The sequence below is a fragment of the Notolepis coatsorum genome (genome assembly GCF_963971535.1).
Source record: "Notolepis coatsorum genome assembly, chromosome: 19".
Classification (NCBI taxonomy): Eukaryota; Metazoa; Chordata; class Actinopteri; order Aulopiformes; family Paralepididae; genus Notolepis; species Notolepis coatsorum.
This window is the reverse complement of record NC_140183.1, coordinates 34,559,415-34,583,356: the sequence shown is the minus strand read 5'-3', so window position 1 is coordinate 34,583,356 and position 23,942 is coordinate 34,559,415. Positions and strand designations below refer to the sequence as shown.

Sequence of the window (23,942 nt, the reverse complement as noted above, 5' to 3'; positions counted from 1 at the left end):
AAGTGTCCAGGACTTTATTCTGGTAGCTTAGTGTCACACGCACTACTTTTAGGAGTACTCGGGCTCCACTGCTGCTGGCGGGATCGATGTACATGACGCTCGCTTTGCTGCTGGATGGTGCGGGTGAAGGGCGCCTTCTGTTACTGTCGTGAAGTATGTCCAGATGGGCTCCATCGCACTTGGTGCACCTTTTCTTTAAGCGGCATTCGGCTGCCATGTGTGAGCGCGCACAGCGAAAACAGCGCTTGTTGGACTTTATCCATTGACTTGCTTCCTCCACGTTCAGCTTGGGGAAGGAGTCACATTGCGCTAGCCAGTGTTCTTTCTCACAGTAGGGGCACACTATCTTCCACTTCTCCGTTCTGGAGGGGGTACTGTGGCTCCTGCTGCTCGGTACTGACTCCGATTGGTGCATCACAGTCACCGATCTTCTTCCATCATTTAGTCGTCTGGTTCCTTCTCTGGAGCCAGGGGTGCTTCGTCCGAATGTATCTAGCCGTAGGCTGCTGACTTCTCTCGCCAGGAAGTCTGCTAGATCGAGGAGGTTCGGTTCGGGGCCATTCGGGTCTCGGTGGTCTCTCTGCCGCCTAAAACGCTCCTGTCGAGCGGGCGGCAGCTTCTCCAAGATCCTTTCCACATTTGAGTTGGCGTAAAGTTCATGCCTCCCCTTCTCTCTCTGCGCTCCCAACATCCCTACCAGGGACTGCACTCTGATGGACAGTGCTCGATTGTCTATTGCTGGGGGTAAGCGGTCGATGTGTCGGATCTCCTGGATCACGTAATCCCATATGCGCCCATACCTCTGGTCCAATGCTACCAGCGCTGCTGTGTATGGGGTGGTGGAAGTCGCGTAGGCGAGCGCTATATTATGTGCGCGGGGTACCTTTAAGTGCTTCAGTAGGATGGCGTATTTATGGCGTTCATCCAATACATCCACCAACATGGTCTCCAGACACATGCGGAGTTCTGTATACTGGGCCCGGTTCTCTTGGGTGAAGTCGGGTACCATAGGCGTGCCAATGTATGACGCTGACTGTGGATACATCGGCGAGCGTTGGGGGAGAGGCCTCCTAGGCGAGTCTCCTCCCGCTCCTTGGTATGGGCTGGTACCGGCAGTGTACCATGGCCCGCTTGTCCAGGTGCTGTTCCTCGGTGCGGGTCGTGCGTCGTGCTCACCCGTGTATAGAGTCGGGGGTCTGTAGCGCAGCTCCGCGGGAGTATAGCCTGGGCTGTACCGGACCTCCTGGTCCGGTAGAGTACTGTGCTGTCGTCGGGCGCGGTTCTCCTCCTCTTCCTCTTCGTCTTCAGTTAGGTCATCCAGTGCTTGTAGTCTCTGGTTTAGCCTCTCCACAGGATATGCTGCTCCTTCCCGGTTGCTAGGTCTCGCTTGGACCGGTGGGGGGAGGTGGTCTGTGGGGGGTATAGACCTCGTCTGTTGGTCAAGTTCAGGGTTGTTTACTCGGCTAGGGGATGCCGCCCTGGAGGTGTGTCTAGACGAGTTCCTGGAGCCTCTGGCGGAGGGAGAGGGTGTTGTCCGTCCGATCAGCTGTTCTATTAGTTGCGCTTGCTGTCTGTCGCGCTCTGCGTCCCGTAGAGCACCAGCAGCTGCTCGCTGGCTGTCTGCTCGGTCTCGGGCCACATTCTCTTCCATCTGAATGCGTCTTATTTCTAGACATATATGCTCTTCTTCGCTCCGCTGCTGGATCTGCAGTCGGTCGCGTTCAGCAGCGGCGTTCAGGCTGATGAGGAAGGCCTGCTGTAGGGTCCTCTCTGCCTCGCTGGGAGAAGGCGGTTGTATAGGGGAGCCTTCCCTCGGGGTACTCCTTGCGGAGCCTTGGAGCTCTATCTCCACGGTGCTCTCCCCGTCTTCTTCCGTGCCGAGTTCTCTCTCGGTAGCGTTGTATTCCTCCCGGGACTCATCGGGGACTACTTCTTCAGTACTGGCGGGGTGTGAAGTCATGTCTGGTTCCCACTGGTCCCCACCGTGAGCTTGGTCAGTTACATTAGAACCCGTAGGGGCCTCTATGGTCGGGGTAGTCTGGGCGTTGGGGTTAGACATACTTTTACTTTCTAGTTTTACCGCGTTTACTGTTAGTAGAAGACTAGGTTGTTGACTGACAGCGTAAGCCTCTAAGTACTGAGGGGGCCGTCGTTCGCGCTGCGGGCGTTGGTTAGGAGGATCGTTTCGTGGAGTGTTCATCATAGGCCATTTCAATATTAATAACACTATATTAATATTACACTAATTACCATCCGGCTCGAAGGACCAATTGTAACTGAGGGGTACAATTCCCTGACTGTATTGTTAGATATGATACTTACTACCACTACCTCTTGTACTTTAGACTCTGGCCACCCAGTACTAGGCATAAATAATTATGGTAGACACTCCCACGTAGATGAAACGATCCAACACAAATGTACCAAGTCGAAAGTCTGCGTTTAATAATAATTAATACATAGCAAAAGGTATGTAGAGCAATCACTTAATTACATTTATGATTTGAAATAGGATGCACTTTTATGGCAAATGAGTATTCGTTGGTATATCAATAGAGAACGTCCAATCTCTGGTGGCGCAGGCGGTAAATATACAACCTGGAATATTTAAGGAATAATAGCAATGATACTTTAATGATTATAGAACTGGATACACTAGGGGGGAATTCCGGTCGCTTGTAAGACAACTGGAGAAGGGGGGGGGGGTAGAGTCTGGCTGTATCCGTCTGGCCGAGGGTATCCTGGGAGAACCCACGGTTGTGCGGCTCGGTGCCTCAGCGATCCTCGATCCACAGATGAAAGCAGTTGGACTCTCTGTGGGCCGGCTTCCTCCGGTCCACGATGGAGAGACGTGAAGCGACCTCGTCGTGTAGAGCGTCTCCTCACCTGTCGTCCTCTCCGGGGGGGGGGGTTTCCAACACACGGCAGTGTTGGTCTTTATCCATAGAATAATCACTGTATACAAAGCATAATCCGTGCCTGGGAAGGCGGGCTGTCGTCGGTAGAATAATCCGGTATGCAGGTCCACTCGCTCGTCGGCTCTGGGGCTCCTCGGGTGCAGCCTCACATGGGGTCGGCCACCCTGGATAAGCAGCCAGTTCTACCCGAAACGATGGGGGTACTGACTACGATAGTATTCTCACCGCACGAAGCACTACATATGAATATACTATTATTAGCTTAATAGACTACATCCAACTCGACGATATAGTGCCAAATATGACTATTCAAATATTAATATACACGATGTCTCAATACCGATGGTAGGCCGAACTTGGCCTTACTCCCACACGTGGCGTCGCGGGGAGGCTTTACGTCTGTCACTCTATTGGAGGGTAAGAAAACTGGACTAAAAAGGAAGTCCTACTTTAGTAGCGCAGTATATATACGCACTATGAACAAATAGTACCATTAGTGGTGCGGTAGCCAGATTCCTACGCGGAACTAGGACTTGTTCGTACATGTTGAGCGGTACGTTTGAACTGGGTCTGGGGGGTATGGCAGCCTGGCACCAAGGTCTCGACCAATAGTAGAATGGAGACTATTATGGGATGTTCAGTAGGCTAGAATGGATATTCAATGCATATTGTACAAGGAATATACAAGGGATATCAGGGAATATTAGAGAATATACAAATACAATTAAATATTTATATATAAATAAATATATATATTCGGTTTAATCCTGCCCTTCACAACAACTACCAAACAGTAAAGCTGCTTAGATTCTTAGTATCAAGGCAAGAATGAGTACAGAAGGGGAAGGTAGTGTAGCATTCAGGGGCTGGCATGGTACAGGCCTGGTCTGCAAACTGAAGGGGGTAAAGGATGGAGTTTGTAACGACTTTCAGGTAACGGGGGTACACACCAAGCCGGTTATCGTCCGTCTGGAATGCCGGTTAGGGTCGGTGGTCTGAGTTGGCGTGGTGTGTCCCGAACGTCGGCTAACGTCGGAGGATTTGTCGGGGGGGGTCGGGGCATTTTGGCATCATGTCGAATTGGCGCAGAGCGATCGGGCAACGTAGGGAAAAGAGAGATATCTCTGATTGGCTGAAGTCACACCGCTGCCAACGCAGTGTGCTTGGAATTCTCAGAGAGGCTACTAATGGAAATATAATGTTTGTAATGTTTTTGTGCTGGAGCCACTTTATCCAGACGGCAACTCGGACTCTGTCCGGTCAGAGAGACCGACACAGACAGAGAATAGTCCTTTGTATTTTAATGAGAATGAGAATGAGTGAGTGGTTTCTGCAACAGAATAACAGAAAGATAAATAATTAGCAGATGTAAGTATAACATGCTAGTATTCAGAATACACACACAACTGAAAGGATGCTGTTTAGCATATTAGCATTAGCACAATTAGCAGCATGGATCAAACATAACGCACAGTAGCAAACCCAAGTTCTAGTCATGTAAGTCACAGCATCTTAACAACATAATGCAGGCTACATGACATTCGTCTATCATAAACCATAAGCTCATATATTTGTAGGCTATTGATAACTTTCTTTCTTCACGAACACACTCTCTCATGTGACAGCATTGGACACCACCTGTATTTAACACCACACTAGGACCCCTGGGCTGTCCGAAGAAGTGCCTGACTGGAAATAATAAAACCCCTGCATAACAAATAATGGGGAATTTACAACAGCTACCATCTGTGCTGTGGAGTGTGTAATGGTAGCAGTGTTTGTTGTCTTCCGTTTCCCCTTGTTGATACAGACTACAGCCACCTGCTGGTGTGGAATTATTTAATCACACGCAGGTGCAGAAACGTACACGCTCATCACTGTTGGAGGTAGCGGTGTGAGCAGTGTGAAACTTGTCGGCCCTGAATACAGGCGGCCGTGAGTACAGGCAGCCCTGAGTACAGGCGATAGGAGTTGCCTTTCTGTGGTAGTTCTTTGATGTCGGATTTGGGTGTTCTGACCTTAACATGAAGGACTCTGTGACTATGGACATCAGAGCTACAGTCCGGTTGGCTTTCTTCGGGACTGGTAAGATGGTGGTGGTTTTAACCCTTGTGTGGTGGTTGCCTTTTTGTTACTCACCCAATATTTGTGGACCTGGTGGACCCACAGCATTATTGGGATTTTAAAACAATGAAGCCATGAGAAATTAATTATGTAAAAATTTTTGACTCAATTACAAGAAATATGGTTAATATATGAATGAAACAAGGTGGAGGCAGACAGTGAAAGTACACAGTGAACCTTTTTGTTTCCTTTTTACTTTTTATGTTTACTATTCACAATTGCTAGCTAACAGCAAAATCGGTGTTGGGTTGGAAGCTTTGCATTGTGGGGTAGATTAGGAGGACTGAATGACACGAGGGCAATCATACTTAATACAGTCAAAAAAACATTGTCATGGTCAAACACCAGAGAGAGAGAGAGAGAGAGAGAGAGAGAGAGAGAGAGAGAGAGAGAGAGAGAGAGAGAGAGAGAGAGAGAGAGAGAGAGAGAGAGAGAGAGAGAGAGAGAGAGAGAGAGAGAGAGAGAGAGAGAGAGAGAGAGAGAATGTGATGGTGGATTGCTATGTCAACCACTGTTTTGCAAAGTGTAAATTCTATTTTTAACCCTGCAACGTCAGGGCTGCAGCCATATGCTACAATGTTCAATGTCGTGCCAGACCACTGATTCCACAGGAAGTAGAGCCAAGAAGGGAAATGGGGAATATAGACCAATGTTGAAGATGTGCTGATCACAATAGTGTGAAGAAAAAGCAAATCCAAGGCAAAAGTTGGCCTCATAATTCACCTCCACAAAACTCTTGTTTTCTTTTTTTCATGTGCGTTTCTCTCCATCCCCAGCGCCTCTTCTGTTGAATCTCACCCACTCACTCACGTCTCTTGTAAGTTCAACCTGTAGAGCTGAGTCTGCAGATTCAGGCATTTCCCCCCGTTTCATTCTATGACAAAAACCGGCGAAGATATTCAAACAAATACAACGCCTGCACATTCAATTTGGCAATTATTTTACGCACACGTAATATTTTACCAAAACCAAAACTAGCATGGAGTTTAAAGCCAGCACTTTCGACAGAAGCTGAAAAAGTCTTAGGTAATGGCAATGTGCTTTCATGCTGCACCGTGTTGAACCGGTCACGTGATTAATTCATATTAGGCTATTTCATAATGGAACCATACAAAAACAAGCCAACATGTTTGGGCCTCACACAGCCTTCAATGACACAGTTTCACATTCTCAAACCCTTATATACCTCATGTTGACATTCGTCTAATGACCATCAGCTGGTGAAGAGAAAGGTTCAGGTAATATCCTGGTAGACAGAAAGGGTCACTAGAGGTCAGTAAATATACCAATACAAAGAGAGGTCAATGTGGAATACATCAGAGGACATATGCATACAAATGGTAAATGGTAAATGGTGCATTTATATAGAGTGCTTTACAATTATGTTCCTCAAATTCACCCATTCACACACAGACAGTGGAGGCAACCATGCATGGTGCCACCCTGCTCATCGGGAGCAATTATGGGTTATGTGTCTTGCTCAAGGGCAAAAATAAACCAAGCCGGTGTGAATGGTGGCCACTGGCCAGTGTTGGAAAGTAATTGCTCGACATGATGCACTAACCAAACAAATGTTTCAAACAATGTAAACGTTCTGCCGCTAGTTTTTATACAGGCCAAATACAATGGAGGTCAATAAGAACAGTGCATTTCCCCCAAAAGTAGGCATGGCTGCGCAAAAAGGCAAAGTACCAGGATGTGCCGGTCTGATGTATCTACATGTGTATTAAAATACATTATTGAAAGGCACAACAAACCAATTAAAGAATCCATGCCATGAATGTGTGAACTTCTTCCACCAACTGATCCTTTCTGTTCCTTGTAGGACGGAATTAATTGGATCTGTAACAACGTCTTGAAAGAAAAAGAGAAGAAATGAATCCAAAGACAAGCAACCTTCTTCAGAAACAACAACAACAACAACAACAACAACAACAACAACAACAACAACAACAACAACAACAACAACCAGAGTAAAGAAACTAAGTACTGTACTTGTATTAAAGTACTGCAGTTCAGTACAGTTTTGATATACTTGTACACTAGAGTATTTCCTTTTTAGGGGGAACTATGTACGGTACGGTACAACATTCATCCAAAACATCCGGTCACTCTACTATGAAACGGTTTCACATACAAAGCATGTACTACGTTGAAATTACACACTGTCAGAGTTCAAGCCTGTCAACTCTTAACACATTTTGTCCCAAAAACGACATATTACGTTTTTGGCCGACAAGCGTTCAGTGCCAAAAACGAGATAATACGTTTTTGGATCGTTTGATCTTTTTACTTTGATCCCCGCTCTACAGACCTGCCAGGAGCGATCTGCATTATTTAGGCACGTCCCCACACATTAGAACTGCATTCTGATCGACTATCACCATGTGGCAGTATCGTCCGTGTCTGAACTGCAATGGCTTGGGGGTTGATAGTCAGCTTCACTTTCATTTTCCCCTCGGTCCTTCTGCTTGGACAGAAATCCACAGTGCTCGCCTCGGAACTCTGTTGCATAAGCGTATTTGACCATCGAAGCGTGTATAGACATACACTGGTAATCGCGATGGCGATGCGATCACTTGGAATTATTCTTATTGGAATACCTTCCGGCTAAGGTAATGTATCTATGTCTATTTTACCTAATCTGAAACGTGTTTTTCTAACGATCACAGTCCTGTGTTTCACCGGACGAAAAACATGGTCGGCAAACATGATCACACACGACCACCCCCCCCCCCCCCCCCCCCTCCTTGATGATTTTGTGATGGTATATATATACATATCATACACCTTTGATTTGGGAGTATTTGGAGTTTCATGGGATCAGCCAGAACGGTTTGGGCTTGTTGCACATAACGCATTTTATCTCGCAATCTATGAAAAAAGACTGGATTATCTTGGAAATGCGCAATGTTTAGCGTGTAATAAACTACAAACTACAGCGTGTGGAAACAAACTATTATTCCCATCTTGCACTACAAGTAACGTTTGTCAAAATGAGCCACACCATGTCCCCACAGCTGTAATACAGAACACACACAGCTTCGCAAACATAGTGAAACGATCGCGGAAACGACTATAAGGCTGGCACCCTCACAACACAACGCGCAAACAGCGTGGCAGTTAAGAGGAAATAATCAGAGTACAGACCACTTGATCGTTATCGTCAGAGGTCACCGAGTCGAGGGTTGAATGCTCCCAGGCGTTGAAATACACGAATGTATTATATAATGTATACTTTTACTTTTGATACCCAAGTACGCACAATATCAAGTACTCTTATAACCGTTTGCTTTAGTAGAATCTTGAATGGAGGAATTTTATTCCGAACTATTCTGTCAGGGTATTTGTATGTTTGCTTACATAAAGGTGTACTGATGCATCAGTCACTGCAAATAACAACGAGTTCCTTTTTTGGAAAACAGCTTGGTTTAATTTCTGTTGAGACGCTGCTTCATATCAGCATCTTCTGGAAAACAGCTTGGTTTAATTTCTGTTGAGGCTGTGCTTCATATCAGCATCTTCTGGAAAACAGCTTAGTTTCATTTCTGTTGAGGCATGTGCTTCATATCAGCATCATTTACAGTCTGTGCTGAGAGCTGCTGAACAATTTGTGTCTCTGAATGTCCCCTTATGAGACAAGTTAGTGCTTTTGAAACCAAGCCAATTTAGGAAAATTGAGGGACGCCAGTAACCACATGGATTGGTTGATTGAGTGATGAATTAATTGATTGCTTTGCCCACTGACTGATTAATTGATTATAATCAGCTGTCTTGGGTGAGCTCTTATCCGGACTATAAGAATCCTGAATATGATTGCTAGGATACATGCTGATACAGGATATATAAAAAAAAAAAAAAAAAACATGTAAACAAGTCTATGCATTTATTGTTGGTTCTTACAGTCTGCATAATCTATGGTATGGCTTCTGTGTAAATATTCACAATATTGTGTGTATTCATGTATACAGGGACATTTTGGGATATGATGAACATGCTTACAAAACACCTTATTCTGAATAAGATCTTAACAAGGGTATGAAGTATGAATTTAGAATAATGTGTACTGTGTACTGTGTCGATATGACTTGGAATATTTTATTGTAAACTGTCAATTGTTGTTTAGCTAAACTTGTAGTAAAATATTGTGTGTGTGTGTTCAGCACTTATGTAATTCCTATTCTACTGTAATATTTTCATTGCTAAACATTCTTCCACATTTAACATTTTCGAATGCGTTGGGCCTGTGGCTCATGTCCATGTAGTCTGTCACCGCGGGACGCAGGCTTTATTAAAACATGCTGGACCCAGGCTGTTGTCTCGTTGCTCTTTCTTTTTGGAAGAATTGTGTCCACTTTCCTCTTTCTTACAGTACATGTAGGCTCCTTCCATCTTGTTCTCTCAAGCGGCTGTGAAACACCCATTCACACACTGATGCGTGCATGCGTGCATGTGTGTGCGCGTGTGTGTGTGCATGTGTGAGTGTTCACAGTATACCCACCACTACAACAACATGCTATTTCCATTTCAGTCTCGCTCTCTGATGAGCGTCTAGCGAGCAGCTCCCGTGGAACATGGGTTCCCTGTCCGACTTCAGCCACTTTAAACGGTAGTTGTTGTGACAAGAGGAAGGCTTACCCGTTCACCTGTCCCACGCTTTACCAGTTTATCTGGGGATTTGAAACGACAATCCTGCTCAAGAAGATGGTTTCTCTAACAACAGATATAGTCGCTTTTGTTTGGAGGGGAGAATCTCAAGCGTTAATGACTGTTGGGAATTAATTCCATGAGCTAGAGGAATCATAATGAAATGCAGATTTACCCTGTTCAGAGCAAACTTAGTGGACCTCAAGAACCAGCCAGTCACTAGAACAGGTTCCATAGGTTCCAGAATTCCATTCCAATAATGATGTAGTATAAGGAGGTAGCTTAGCATTTTAAGGGCCTTAAAAATTAGTATTGCTGTTATGTATTTGTAAATATTTTACTGTTTTTATGTGTCCTGTTTTTATGTATTTGTACATTGTTTTTATGTTTGGGGACAACGGATGGAAATTAGCCTCGTGCTAAATCCGGCAATTTATAGAATAATAATAAAAATTAAAAAATACCAGTGTTTGTTGCGCCTCTCGATTAGTTTAAAATATTGATTTTATTCATCTGTACACAATCAAACAAAAAAAAGTTAAACAATAGGCCAACATGATAGGAAACAAATCAATACAACTTCACAAAGTCACAGTGAACACTACAGGCTGTACAATTAATGGATCATAGGTGATTGGATTACAGTAAACTGAATACAAATAAAAATGTGAAACACAAATCAGGAAAATATTTCTTGGAAGATAAGTCAGACGTACATGTTAGCAAGGGAAAGGGCATTTTGATTGTAGACATAATCATGACATAATGTAAAATGATTATAACCATAGAGCAGTGGTTTGTGGTCCTTCAATTCACGACCCCCCAACATAGAGAGACCACAGAGCCATCACCGATGTGCAGGGAACCACGGCAGGTGAAGAAATAAAACATTGGACATTAGAACTTAAATGTAGAATGAACTTAAATGTAGAGGGAGTTAACCATCATCATCCATCATCCTGATCGGAGCGTATATTCCACCACATGCAAACACTGGGGTCGCACTCTCGAAGCTACACAACAAGGTAAACAAACTTCAGACAGCTAATGTTGACGCTGCTATTTTGGTTTTGGGCAATTTCAACAGCACAAGTCTTAAAAAGGTGTTGCCGAATTTCTATCAGCATGTGACTTGTCCCACCAGAGGCGAGAACATAATATTAGACCATTGCTACTCGCAATTTAAGAATGGGTACAAGTCACAGGCTCTTAGTCCTTTCGGCAAATCAGACCACAACGCCATCTTTCTTATGCCAAAGTATAAACAAAGTCTCAAGCGCGCCCCGGCCCTGTAGTAACGTGAGATGTGCAGCGTTGGTCTGGGGAATCAGAGGAGGCGGCGGTGCAAACCATGGGGGAGCTGGGGGAGCCATGGCTCCCCTATATGAGACATCAGCCCCCCTGAAAACATGATTTGTGAATTTTTAGGTCTCTAAAATACTGACAATGAATGCTATTTTTGCCATGCATTTCTCATTTTCTCTGTAATTTTCTGCATCGTGTATAATAATAAAATTAGGCTATTTTGATGTATGATTATACCCTACTCGTAATAGATGGCATGCTATTCTTGCGTTTACCATTCGGAGCGTGGCGGCGCTGCAGCCTGCAGGCACAAATCAAACTTCACCCGCCGTAAAAAAAAAAGGGAATACAGGTATTCAGGTCAGATAATGTCAAAAGTTAAACGAAATATCAAAGAAGTAAGCCTTCTAACCAATTTTGGTTTTACAAAGAAGGCGAAGCAGCCTGCTGCGGGGACTACTGTGACATGCAGATTTTGAGAATTGGGCAGATCTTCACTATCAGGTGGGTGGCGATAATGTTGCATTTGCCTACTATAATAATGTTAGACTCTATGTGTTTGGTCGTGGACTTGTTGTTCGGTATTGTTCATCCGTGTGTTTATGTGTAAATAGGACTGTTGTGTGTCACCATCAGGTGGGTGGCGATAATGTTGCATTTGCCTACTATAATAATGTTAGACTCGATGTGTTTTGTCGTGGACTTGTTGTTTGGTATTGGTTCATCCATGTGTTTATGTGTAAATAGGACTGTTGTGTGTGAATTTTAGTGTTGGATCAGAGGGGTTAATCTGAGCATGTGTATTTCAATATGTGCGTCTTCATCATGCATGCAGACCTGTGTGGTGTGGATTATGTGTGCAACGTTACTCATACCTATAGCCTATGTCAGCAAGCGTCACAGTAAAGTTCTCCCTGTGAGGCACGCGCAGCGCAACTCACTGCAGCACCCACTTTACCCACTTTAGACACCTAACACATTTTATATTTATTGGTAAATAATTTGCACTACAACTCATACCTCATTACACCTTACTGAAAATTTTACCTAAATTGTACCTCATCCCATTTCTGCATTGTACTGTATAGTATATAGTATATTGTATTGTAACTCAGTTACTTTTCTACTCTGCATTGTATATTGTATATATGTATATATTGAACACTTTTGTCTACGTACTTGACTTCTATTTTATACTTTTTATACTTATCTATTTTTATCTAGCACAATCTCTGGAGCAAAACAGAAAGAAGCATTTTATATAAAAGTATTCTGTACTTCTATATGACAACTACTAAAGAAACTTGAAACTTGAACTACTATGATACATTAAAAAACACATCACATTATAGGAGCACTTCACCCAAAACATAACCAGATGTTTTGTTAGCAATAAGGTTTTAGCAAAAATGCACAGGTTGGATAAATGAGACTTGGGTTACACTACACAAGTTATGAGAGTTTGTAAACAGAAATTTTTATATAATTTTGCTGTCGTCTTAACCCATTGGGTGCCAAAAACCAGTATACTCGTGTTTCGTCACCAGCGTTTGAGCGGCAAAAATGAGTTCTCTCATTTTCCTTTGATCCCCATTCTAAACACTCACTCTGCGCTGCCTGTGTCTCCCTGGCACAGCTGCCTACGTTAAAATTGCAATGACGATCGAATCCCGCCAGGTGGCAGTATCGCCTACCTTTTGAACTGGGAATTTCAGTTGTCTTCCAGTACTGAGTTACCTCCGGCTGCTTCCCCCTCAAAGTGGATCAGGACATAGCAATCGGTCGGAGATTTGATGCCTCAAACCTATTGTTTCCCGTATGATACCCATGCCCAATATACACGAGTAATTGCGATTGCGACGACTGGGATTTCTTCATTTTGGAGTACCTTCTGACTGAGGTAAGGTGTATTTTAGGTAACCTGCTAGTATTATTTTTTTACCTAAACATACTTTTGTATTTGGTATTTTGTATTGTATTTTGTATTGTATTTTGTAAAACACAGTGTCGTATTTTACCGGACATAAAACATGCTTTTGGTAACGATCACAGTTTCAAGGTCAAATAACCGCCCCCCCCTCCCCCCTTGATGATTTTGTGAAGACACATATATATAGGTATATACCTTTGATTTGGAAATATTTGGAGTTTCAGGCGAGCAACCCGAACGATTTGAGCATAATGCATATAACACGTCATATCTCGCGATCTAGGAAAAAATACTGGATTATTTTGGAAAGGGGCGATGTTTAGCATGGAATAGCACACAAACTAAAGTATGTAGAAATGAACTGGTTAGTCAGTGTTGGACTATAAACAATGCCTGTCAAATGAGCCATACTATTGTCTCCATAGCTATAATACAGAACACACGATGTGTCCGCAAAATGGCCAATAACAATGGCGCCATTGAGTAGAGATGGGAAAACAGCATGGCGGTCAATGAGTTAAGCATCACCCCCAAAACGGGGCCATTTCTGTTTTTGACCACTGCATACTTTTTTTGCAAAGCTTATAGCTTTATACTTTATACTTATAACACATGAATGAGCTTGGTCTCTTTTGAAAGGTAACATTCTGAAGTTGCTAAGTCAATAAAGAAACTTTGAGTGCTAATGTCCATTCAGAAATTAGTGCTTGAGAAAGGTTTTGGTAAAGTGTGTACCGGAAATAAACTACTTTCACAACCTTCCCCCACTCTCACCCACTCGGCTGCAGTCTCGTTCGGAGAGGAAGCTCGTTGGCTACAATGGTGATCAATCATTTTCACCATCAGCGGTGATTGGTCAGTTCTAGACTGTTCAGAACCGGACGTGGTCATATGACGGAGCAGCTTTTTGGATGCCGCTCGCCGGATATATCGCCATGTAACTCGGAACCCGAAGCACACAACTGGTTGAGGGTGGTGGCAAACGAAAGGCGGCAAATTCAACTTTCAAGTGGTGCATTGGATGATCCTAGAAAAATGCAGCTTCGACCTGGTAGACGAGCGCAAAGTGCCGTGACTAGCGCGTGAGTGCGTGATGGCCCGCTTTCGGGCCGTCTGATGCTTAAGAATTTATCATTTCTACAGTTTCTTTGGATTCTACATTCACAGTGGAGAAGAATAAAATATCACAGGGTAATTGATGTACAAAATGATCATTGAAGAAACATTCAAAATGCAATACAATTTGAAAATGTAAATCTTAAACCCATTCATGAAAATTCTGGACTGACTGAATGTGTGGAACAATATTTAGAAACCCTCATCCATCAAATAGCTGTATGCTACAAATTAATGGGCAAAATATTTCTGGACAGAAGGGCAGTATGGAGTACTATGTGACTAATGCCCTTTATTATGACGTTATAATCGCACCAACTCTCTCATATTCACATCTAAATTTCATATATATAATATATATATATAATATATATATATAATATATAGCCCTATTAGGGCTGTCAATATTAACATGTACATTTTTTGGATTCATTTGAAAACTTAATTTGATAAAATAATCGCATTACATTTTTTGGACCCTAACTCCAATAGCTTTGACATCTCTGACACTCTCCAAACCGGTAGAATAATGTGACCAGACATCCCCTGAATGTCTTACTTCATTATACACAACGGATTTTTGGATTAAACCAAGTTGTATAAACAATCTTTCCCAGTCGAGCAACAAGTACCAAGCAATGTTACACATTATGCGCTAATTATGCCTGGTAGCAGTAATGTGAAGAGAGATTGTCGAAAGGAGCTGTCTGCCAACTTATTATTGGCATGATACTGTTTGAACACATTTATTCACAGAATGGATCACCATTCAACATTATTGACTCTTATTGACTATTGACTCTGTGATGATAAGTATGCATTTTGATACATATTTTTGTGTGTTAACATGATTAACGCAAGCAATCATGCAAACGTGTCATATATATGCCCCTAGGCCCTAGCATTGGTGGTAGATATTGGGGATCTTCTTCATCATCATCATCATTAGAGGCTCCTCCTCTTCCTCTTGCTCCTTCTCCTTCTCCTCCTCCTCCTCCTCCTCCTCCTCCTCCTCCTCCTCCTCCTCCTCCTCCTCCTCCTCCTCCTCCTCCTCCTCCTCCTCCTCCTCCTCACCACCTTTCAGCATCTCTCCTTCCTCTCCACTTCCTTTGCCCTCCTCTTGTGCTCCCTCTCTCCTCTCCTCCTCTCCACTAGGCGGGGCCTGTACGTTCCTGCATGTAGGCTGGGAAGGACAAGTTAAAAGGTAGTTCCAGTTATTTTCAACCAACAGCCCATCTGGCATCATCATACCAATCTACTTCTACCACAATCTCTTCAGTCGGGCCAAGGGTGACCAAATCCATATGATCCAAATGCAGGACAGCGTGTGGATTTTGCGGGACATTTGTTGAAATTGCGGGACAGTAATGAATATGTATACAATAATCATGTTTACATAATGTATTCATTTTGATCAAAATATAAGCATTTAATGTATTAAAAACACAATAGTGTTGTGTCTTAATTGCTTATTATACTCATGATCACTGTATAGAAGAATACCATGCAATCCAACATGCTGTTAAATTACCTACAGACTCCTAGAGGTTATATGGCTATACATGTACCCTGTGATCTCTCTTGTAATGTGATACTGAAGTGCATACATGTATTACATTGTCTACAATTTACAATGGTAGTGGCTTCCTTGATTCTAAACCTGTGCAGAACACTACAAACATTTCATTTTTCATTCAATGATAATCTGACAAAATTGTACAATTATTAAAATGATAATACTTTTAATACTTTTTTTTATCATATATACATTAAAAAAATGTACTTTAATTAACAGGATGAATATAATAACATGAGCATTAGTAGGCCTGTGTTATGGCCTCTAGAGTGTTATCCTCTAAGTCAGGGGTTCCCAACCTTTTTTCCCCCAGGGACCCCCAAACATCTCTGATGAAATTCCTGGACCCCCCTCCTAATAAAATACCATAAAATACTATTTTTTAGAAAAGTCATTTTAATACTTTTTTTTAATAACAAACTGCTTATACACAGGCATATGCATCATAATTAGACCCACTATGCTTCTTTGACTTGTGCCTTCAATCAACAAATCTCATCTTGCACCATATGTATTTCAAAATGTTGGCCAATATTAAAATCCTGTATTCATCCTCTCAAATCAGGCCCTAATGGTGAACGGTTTGCATTTATGTTGAATGAAGTAAGAATCCACTGCAGTAAATATATCCTCACCTCGAGTGGTGGTAGTAAGGTTGACTGACATGAGAATGTCCTGCTTCAGATCCTCATTTTCGATATACTGCACATAAACGATGAGCACAGCCTCGTCTGCGACAGTTGTAGTTTCATCAAGTTGTATGGCAAATGGACCCTTTCTAAGCTTTTCTGACAGCTGCTGCTCGCAATCACTTGACATCTTATCAATTCGGTCTTTCACTACATTGTTCGAGAGTGGTACTGATTTTAGTTTATCTGCCACCTGTGGGCCGCACAGTTTCTAAACCATTTTGATGCAGGCTGGTTTGATGAGCTGCTCGCCAATATTGTGCGGTTTCTTTGCTTTTGCAATTAAAGGCGAACACTCAAAGGAGGCTTCGGTAGCCTTCTGTAAATCACTGCCACCCCTGCTCCACGCTACTCTAACATCAACGGGCTTGTTCGCCTTGAGAGACTGTTCTTTCCTCTGAAAAAAGTCTGGATCCTTCCCAACGGTTTCTGGGTGCTTAGACGCCTAATGTCTCTTCAGCTTGCTGGGCTTCAGGCTCGAGTTTGCCAACTTTTCTCCACAAATCACGCACTCAGGTTGTTTGTCTGGTCCCTCAGTGAAGCCCATGGTGATGTAATTTTCGCGATTGCTGTAGGTCCTAACCTTTTTTGCAGATGAGCTGCCGTCATCTCCTTTTCGTTTGTCACACATTTTCGCCTCTGGCGGCTGACTGCAGACGAGCCGAGAAAGTTAACTAGCGCGCTACGCCAGCTACGTTATTTATCTTTATTTTTTATTGTAGTGGAGAGACTATTCATGCTTCTGATGATAAAAATATGCTAATTAAATATTTCCCTGAAATTTTATTTTATTTTTTTTTAATAAAAAAAAAATAAAAGAAAAGAAATACCTCAAATCATCTGTGGTCTGGCGGACCTAGGGTGACCAGGTGTCCCCCTTTTGGTTGTACTGTCCCACCATTTGACCAAATGTCCCGCGTCCCTCATATTGAGAGGATGTCCCTCTTTTCGAAGCCAAAAAAAAACATGCGTCTAAAAGCCCCTCCCTACAGACAGTAAACGTAGCAACCCGCCTCTTGTCCACACACATTGCTTTGATTGGTTATAGTACTTTAGCGCGCTGCTTGCCTGCTTGTGACGTGACTGAGTCGTGACGCTACCTCATATCGCAGATCTGATTGGTTATAGTAATTTACCGCACTGCTCTGCTCGTGAGAGTTGAACTTGTGACGCTACCTCATATCGCAAATCTGATTGGTCAAAAAAAACACAACAACATTACAAGCGAACTAGTTCAAGATGGAAAGCAGTAAAAAGAAACAGACCTGCAGTTACAACCAAGACTGGCAAACGACACATGACTGGGTGAGGCAGATGGCAGGCAATCCGCAGCAGGCTTTCTGTGTTTTGTGTCATAGTTCGTTTTCAATTGCGCATGGAGGAGAATTCGACTTGAAGCGCCACAGTGGACGTGAGTCTGACTTGAAAGTGGTTCACCAAAAAGAAACATCCAGATCTATGGATACGTTTCTTTTTAAACCAAACAATGATAGCCAGACGGACAAGGTCACTGCAGCTGAGATAACTATCACACAGTACAGCACTCCCATTCATACAGGTCAGCCGACTGTGGTATGAAACTAGCTCCTGTCATTTTGCCAGACTCAGTTATTCTAATAAAAAAATTTACATTATCTATCTGTCCCACTTTGTCCCACCAAAATCTTACTGTTGTCCCACTTTTGGACTTTTTGCATCTGGTCACCCTAGGCGGACCCCCTGCGCCCCCTGGCGGACCCCCAGGGGGTCCGCGGACCCCAGGTTGGGAATCACTGCTCTAAGTGAAATACATATATACCAATGAAAACAGCAGTGAACAACAGGAAACAACTCTATACAAAATATATCCTATGGGGAACAGTAGGCTAGGCTAAGCAAATGGCTGTAACACTATGCCCTTCGCATTGCGCGATTTGCGCCATAGAAATGTGCCTCAGAAAGTTTCAGCACCATGGAGCACACCATAGTGCCGTTAGTGCTTGAGGAATCTATATTTATTACTGGACCGTGCAGCTTCCAGTAGAGCCTTCTGACCAAGAGCATATTTTAAAAAATCTGCACATGTGAGAGAGAAATTAGTTTTGACTTGGATTTCGCTCTTCACGAGCTCCACGCTGCATCTATTTCTCTGGTCCGTCCACGCGCCGGTCATGAGGGAGAACAACCTCTCTATGAACGCATTCTTGACCGGGATGCTCAGGAAGAATGAAGCCAGCATGGGTCAGGTTGGGGGTCTGGATGTCCTTCAACAGCAGCCCCCACTTCACTCCAACAGTTGCCTCAATCCCATCTCCACCACTTCCTTCTGACGTGGAACAATTAAACAAAACTCCTCATAGAGCGCATCCATGTCTAACATGCCGTTGATCTTAAGGGCTTCAGCTGTAGCGCACAGGTGAGTGAAGCTGAGACATGACAGAAAGAGCCTTCAGATAATTCTCATTGGAGAAATCGAACCACTTCTCGAGGTAGACGATGGCAGACCTGTAGAACGATGTGAAGTCTGCTCTTGTCTTTGTCGCTCTCGCATCTGGGAAGTGGCGGAGAAGGACACTGGCCTCTGTTCCAAAGAAAGAATCCATGAGCCTTTGCTGGAGTTTCCCACACAGGGTAGAGAGACAGCTACAGTAGCTAGTATGATCGCAGGCAGCCGCAGCATGAGTGGAGATACAGTTGTTGTTGTTGTTGTACACTAAAGGCGCCAATAACAGCTTGCATTATATATAGTACCTGGCGCAAGCTGTTTATTGCCACGCAACTTCGCACCAGGTACTATTGTGCTTGTGCTGGTTAGACATGTAGTACTTGCGGTGCGTGCATTAGTGCATGTTTGGGGATTAATGAGAGGACAAAAACAATAATGATTAATAATAATAATAATAATAATAATAATAATAATAATAATAATAATAATAATAATAATAATAATAATAATAATAATAATAATAATAATAATAATAATAATAATAATAATAATAATAATTGTTTATTGAAATGCGGGACACTTATTGAAATGCGGGAAATTTTTCTTCTGTTGCGGCATGCGGGACAGAGGGCTGAAATGCGGGACTGTCACGCACAAAATCGGGAAGTTTGGTCACCCTGGACTACAAATGAGGAAGTTGTCTGGCCACTCAAGCGGATACGGACCAGCTAGCCTAGCTTAACACAAATGAATGGATGCGGATACGGACCAGCTAGCCTAGCCGTCAGGCCAAAGACACCTTCTCCCTGAGTTTTAAGCTAGGTTAGTGGTCCGTATTTACAATACAATTTTGTCATTTAGCTGATGCTTTTATTCAAAGCTCCAAGTTCTGTTCTTACAACAGTACAACTCTTTCAGCTGAGATGTTTGTCAACAGTGTTGAAACTTGGGTGCTACAGTCTTGAGTGCATAGTGGTAAAGACATTAGCATAGTAGGTATCTGTAGTATTATAGGCAAAGAAGATTATTTAGTGGCAAAGTGCATGATAGTAAAAGACAGTACGAAGGTTAGTGTGTTTTCTTAAAAAAGAAATCAGATATTGAGTGTGTTTTTAGTCTACGGCGGAAAATTGGTCGGGTTTCGGCTGTCCTGACTGTGGTGGGAAGTTTGTTCCACCATTGTGGGGCAAGGACCGAGAAGAGCCGGCTTCTCTTTGATGACCCCCCCCCCCCCCCGGAGCTCGGATAGGAGTGGGTCTGAGGTGGCCAGAAGATGTAGAGCAGAGGGGTCCTCCATATCCGCTTCCATTCACCTGTGTTAAGCTAGGCTTGCTTGCAGTAGGGTAGCTTTCTACTGAGCGCAAAGAGAGGAAATTGGTATCTACAGTATCTTCTTGTCTGACTCTGGAGAAGACGGTAAGCACATTTCCCATAATGTCAGCGTGTTCCTCTAATAAAGACAGTCGGCTGCTTTTTGATTTTATGACTGTTGGATTGAGAGCTGCAGCCTACTTGAGAACATACCATCCATCCAGTTGTGCTTTCAAAGAACTAACCTGGCTTTTGTCCTGTGGCAGCAGGCCGTTGGTCTGAGGGAAGAGTTGCTTTATGAGCTGACCAATGGTGTCGAAGGTAGGTCTCTCGGTCGGCTCCAAGTTCCAACACATAGTCATTATCTGATACCTGGAGAGGAGAGGAGAGGATAACAAGGCTTCAGCTTAGTTGAGTAGAGGAGCCATTATATTTCATGTCCTTCATTTGGGCAGGGAGGAACCATTGAGTATGATAATCCTTTTTCAAGGCAGCCCTGTGTACATAACAGAACAGGTGTGCTAGTGCTCTATGAGTGCTTGGACAGGTGTGATTCAGTAAGGGAGGCCTTCTGGATTTACACATTGGTCACTGTCTCACTTCATGAGGACCTTGGATTTTGAATAGTTATGTTTAAGACATGAAGTTAGGGTTCGATCCCCAGGGGAACTTAAAGGTTTTTTGATACAAAGTTTATTTATAATATGTACACATGTTACTGTACATTTTCGATACGATATGTACTAGGGGTGTAACGGTACGTGTATTCGTCCCGCGAATTTACAGTATGGTGCGGTATGTGCAGCCATATGAAGAATACGTCTCATACCACTAGGTGAAACTAGGGTTGCACATTTTACAAATCTATGCTCAATATCTTTACTTTACTCTACATTGGCTTACATTGATCTTTAACGTTGAATATTAAGCTTGTATTGCCAAATTTAGATGATGAATAAAACGCTGAAGCTTGTAAACGCACGCACAATGACAATTGGACAGAACAAATAACAACGCGCACTGACCCTCTGCACTGCAGGCTGTTTCTCCCCTCCTCCCTCCCCTCCCCTTACAGGTGTCGGGTGTCCCTCACCATGAATGAATTATATCATGTTTGTAACACTCATCATTACAATTTTACAGTTTTATTTCGTTTTCTTGTTCGCCCAATAATGTTAATGAATGGAAAGACACACACACAGACACACACCAAGTTGGTGTGTCACTCACCAACACACACTGTGGTCGATTAATACTTTATTTAGATATTATGGCTTCACTGACTCACAAATCAAACGCACTCATGCTTCACTGACTCACAAATCAAATGCACACGTGCTTCACTAACTCACAAATCAAATGCACACGTGCTTCACTGACTCACAAATCAAATGCACATGTGCTTCACTGACTTACAAATCAAACGGACACGTGCTTCACTGACTCACAAATCAAATGCACACGTACGTGCTTCACTGACTCACAAATCAAACGCACTCCTGCTTCATTGACTCACAAATCAAATGCACACATGCTTCACTGACTCACAAATCAACCAACCAACCAATCAGCAGCATCAGCCAGAGCTTTTTTATTTTTTTTTGTTCTACTCACATCTCTGGTGGGGCGAAATCTGGCTGTGTCATGTGGCAGCCATCTTTGATCATCTTGTAGAAATTGGTATCCACGACAACACTGGGATAGGGGCTTTTACCTTGATGGACAGGACAGACCAGACAGGTAGACGGAGACAGAGACAAATTCAGTCAATTTAATTATATCAGGGCGGCCGGGTAGCGTAGCGGACTAAGCGTCTGTCTACCACCACAGAGACAGTGGGATAGAATCCAGCTGTGGTGCTTCCGGGTTGGCCGACCGTCCATACTAACACAATTGGCAGTGTTAGCGGGTGGGAAACCCGGCGAGGGTGGGTCCTGGTCGTTTTAAAGAGCGACTCCTACAGTTCGGTCGGGGCGCCTGCACAGCAAGGGAAGGATCTAGGAGAGGTAGTGTGACCTTCCACACGATACACTCTCCCAGTGAGAGTCCGCGCTGCCAGGTGAAAAGAAGCGGTGGGCTGGGTACACATGTGTCGGAGGAAACATGTGATAGTCTCCGCCCTCCCGGACCGACGGTAGGGGGTAGAGTGCGCAACGACCAGGAAGGGGATTGGGAATTGGCATAACGACTAACATTGGGATGGAGAAAAAGGAAAAAGAAGGGGGAATAAAGAAACTTTAAAAATAAAATAATTTAAATGATATCACATCTCAAGACTAAGAGATGATTTGAGTAGAAAGACAGAGAACTGAACATAATAATTAGTGGTGTCAGGTTAAAAAGATTATCTAATTAATTAAATCATTTGTAATTAATTAATAAAAATGTATCACATTTCATTGCATAAATCAATATTTGCTGTGAGAAGCATTTACAAATATTTTGGAATATGCTGTAATGGCCATAACAAAAATATGAAATATTCCGCATCCTAATGCGGAAATAACAATCAGAAATATTCAGAAAAAAGGACAGAAAAGGAAGTGGGATTTTCTTAAATTCCGTTTTGTTCTCAAATGATTTCAGTTTTTTTCCATGTTGTTTTTTTCTGGATTTATATGTATTTATTATTTATTTTATTTGTATTCATTATTTTAGTTTTTACCACCCAAAAGGGATTATTATGACTTAAAGGGGCCCTTCACCAAAAAACAATGCTGATTTTCTTTTGCAAATAATCTCACACACATCGAAAAACTCTACTTGTGTTAATTACAGCACCATGAAATGACATAGATGCAAAAATAGCAATACAGTATGTTCTGAAGGATCAGATTAAACCGAATATATATATTTATTTATATATATATATTTAATTGTATTTGTATATCCCCTGATATCCCTTGTATATTCCTTGTACAATATGCATTGAATATCCCTTCTAGTCTACTGAACATCCCATAATAGTCTCCATTCTACCATTGGACGAGACCTTGGTGCCAGGTCGCCATACCCCTCAGACCAGGTTCAATCGTACCGCTCAACATGTATGGACAAGTCCTAGTTCCGCGTAGGAATATGTCTACCGCACCACTAGATTCAAGATTCAAGATTCAAGAGTTTTAATTGTCACGGCATACAGGTATACAATGAAATGCGGCTGGTCTTGCCCGCGACGATGTGCAATACAGTGGTACAACATATAATAGAATCCAATAAAATACAGTGGTACAACATATTAATAGAATCCAATAAAACAGTGCAATAAACAGGTACATGGTGTGCCATCTCGGTATCTGTACATTAGTATTTACAGAGCATATAGGACATGCTAGTTAGCTTTAGTAGTGCAATACACTGTTCCTGATGTTATACTATTTTAAGTGGCCTTTCCTCTGGCCATAAGTGTGCGTGTGTGCGGCATGAGTGTTAAAGTGGCTGCTAGTGTGTGAGCGTGCTCAGCGTGCGTGTCGTGTATGTACTTGTGTGTGGATAGTTCAGTTTCTGTGTCTCTCGATGTTCATTGTTCAAGGCTCTGATGGCCTGGGGGAAGAAGCTTAGCCTAAGCCTCTCCGTCTTAGTCTCTAGAATTCGCAGGCGTCTGCCTGACCTCAGCAGCTGGAACAGGCTGTTATTGGGGTGGTGGGGGTCTTTCATTATCCTGCAGGCTCTGGATTTGCACCTCTTGTTGTATAGAGCCTGCAGGGGAGGTAGCGCAATACCCGTGGTACGCTCGGCTGAGCGCACCACACTCTGTAGGGCCTTCTTGTCCTGTGCCGTGCTGTTCCCATACCAGGCAGTGATGTTTCCGGTCAAGATGCTCTCTACAGCTCCTGAGTAGAAGGACTGAAGTATCTTCCCCGATACTCTGAACTTCCTTAACTGTCTCAGGTGGTAGAGG

General features: G+C 43.1%; 2 protein-coding genes across 2 annotated transcripts in view; one reads left to right on the top strand and one right to left on the bottom strand.

Annotated features, from left to right (window-relative positions):
* The window catches only part of LOC311246452 (ADP-ribosylation factor-like protein 3), a gene marked incomplete at both ends in the record, with an annotated part of 74,129 nt that extends 67,208 nt beyond the window's left edge, over window positions 1-6,921 (top strand). Inside the window, one exon of the mRNA XM_084336606.1 lies at window positions 6,868-6,921. Within this exon, the coding sequence (XP_084192732.1) occupies window positions 6,868-6,921 (54 nt within the window). The remainder of the gene's footprint in view (window positions 1-6,867) is intronic.
* Window positions 6,922-12,432: 5,511 nt separating this feature from the next.
* The window catches only part of csf1rb (colony stimulating factor 1 receptor, b), a gene marked incomplete at both ends in the record, with an annotated part of 81,174 nt that continues 69,664 nt past the window's right edge, over window positions 12,433-23,942 (bottom strand). The window contains 4 exons of the mRNA XM_084336605.1: window positions 12,433-12,437; window positions 15,115-15,223; window positions 20,287-20,413; window positions 21,656-21,755. Coding sequence (XP_084192731.1) covers window positions 12,433-12,437; window positions 15,115-15,223; window positions 20,287-20,413; window positions 21,656-21,755 — 341 coding nt within the window. The remainder of the gene's footprint in view (window positions 12,438-15,114; window positions 15,224-20,286; window positions 20,414-21,655; window positions 21,756-23,942) is intronic.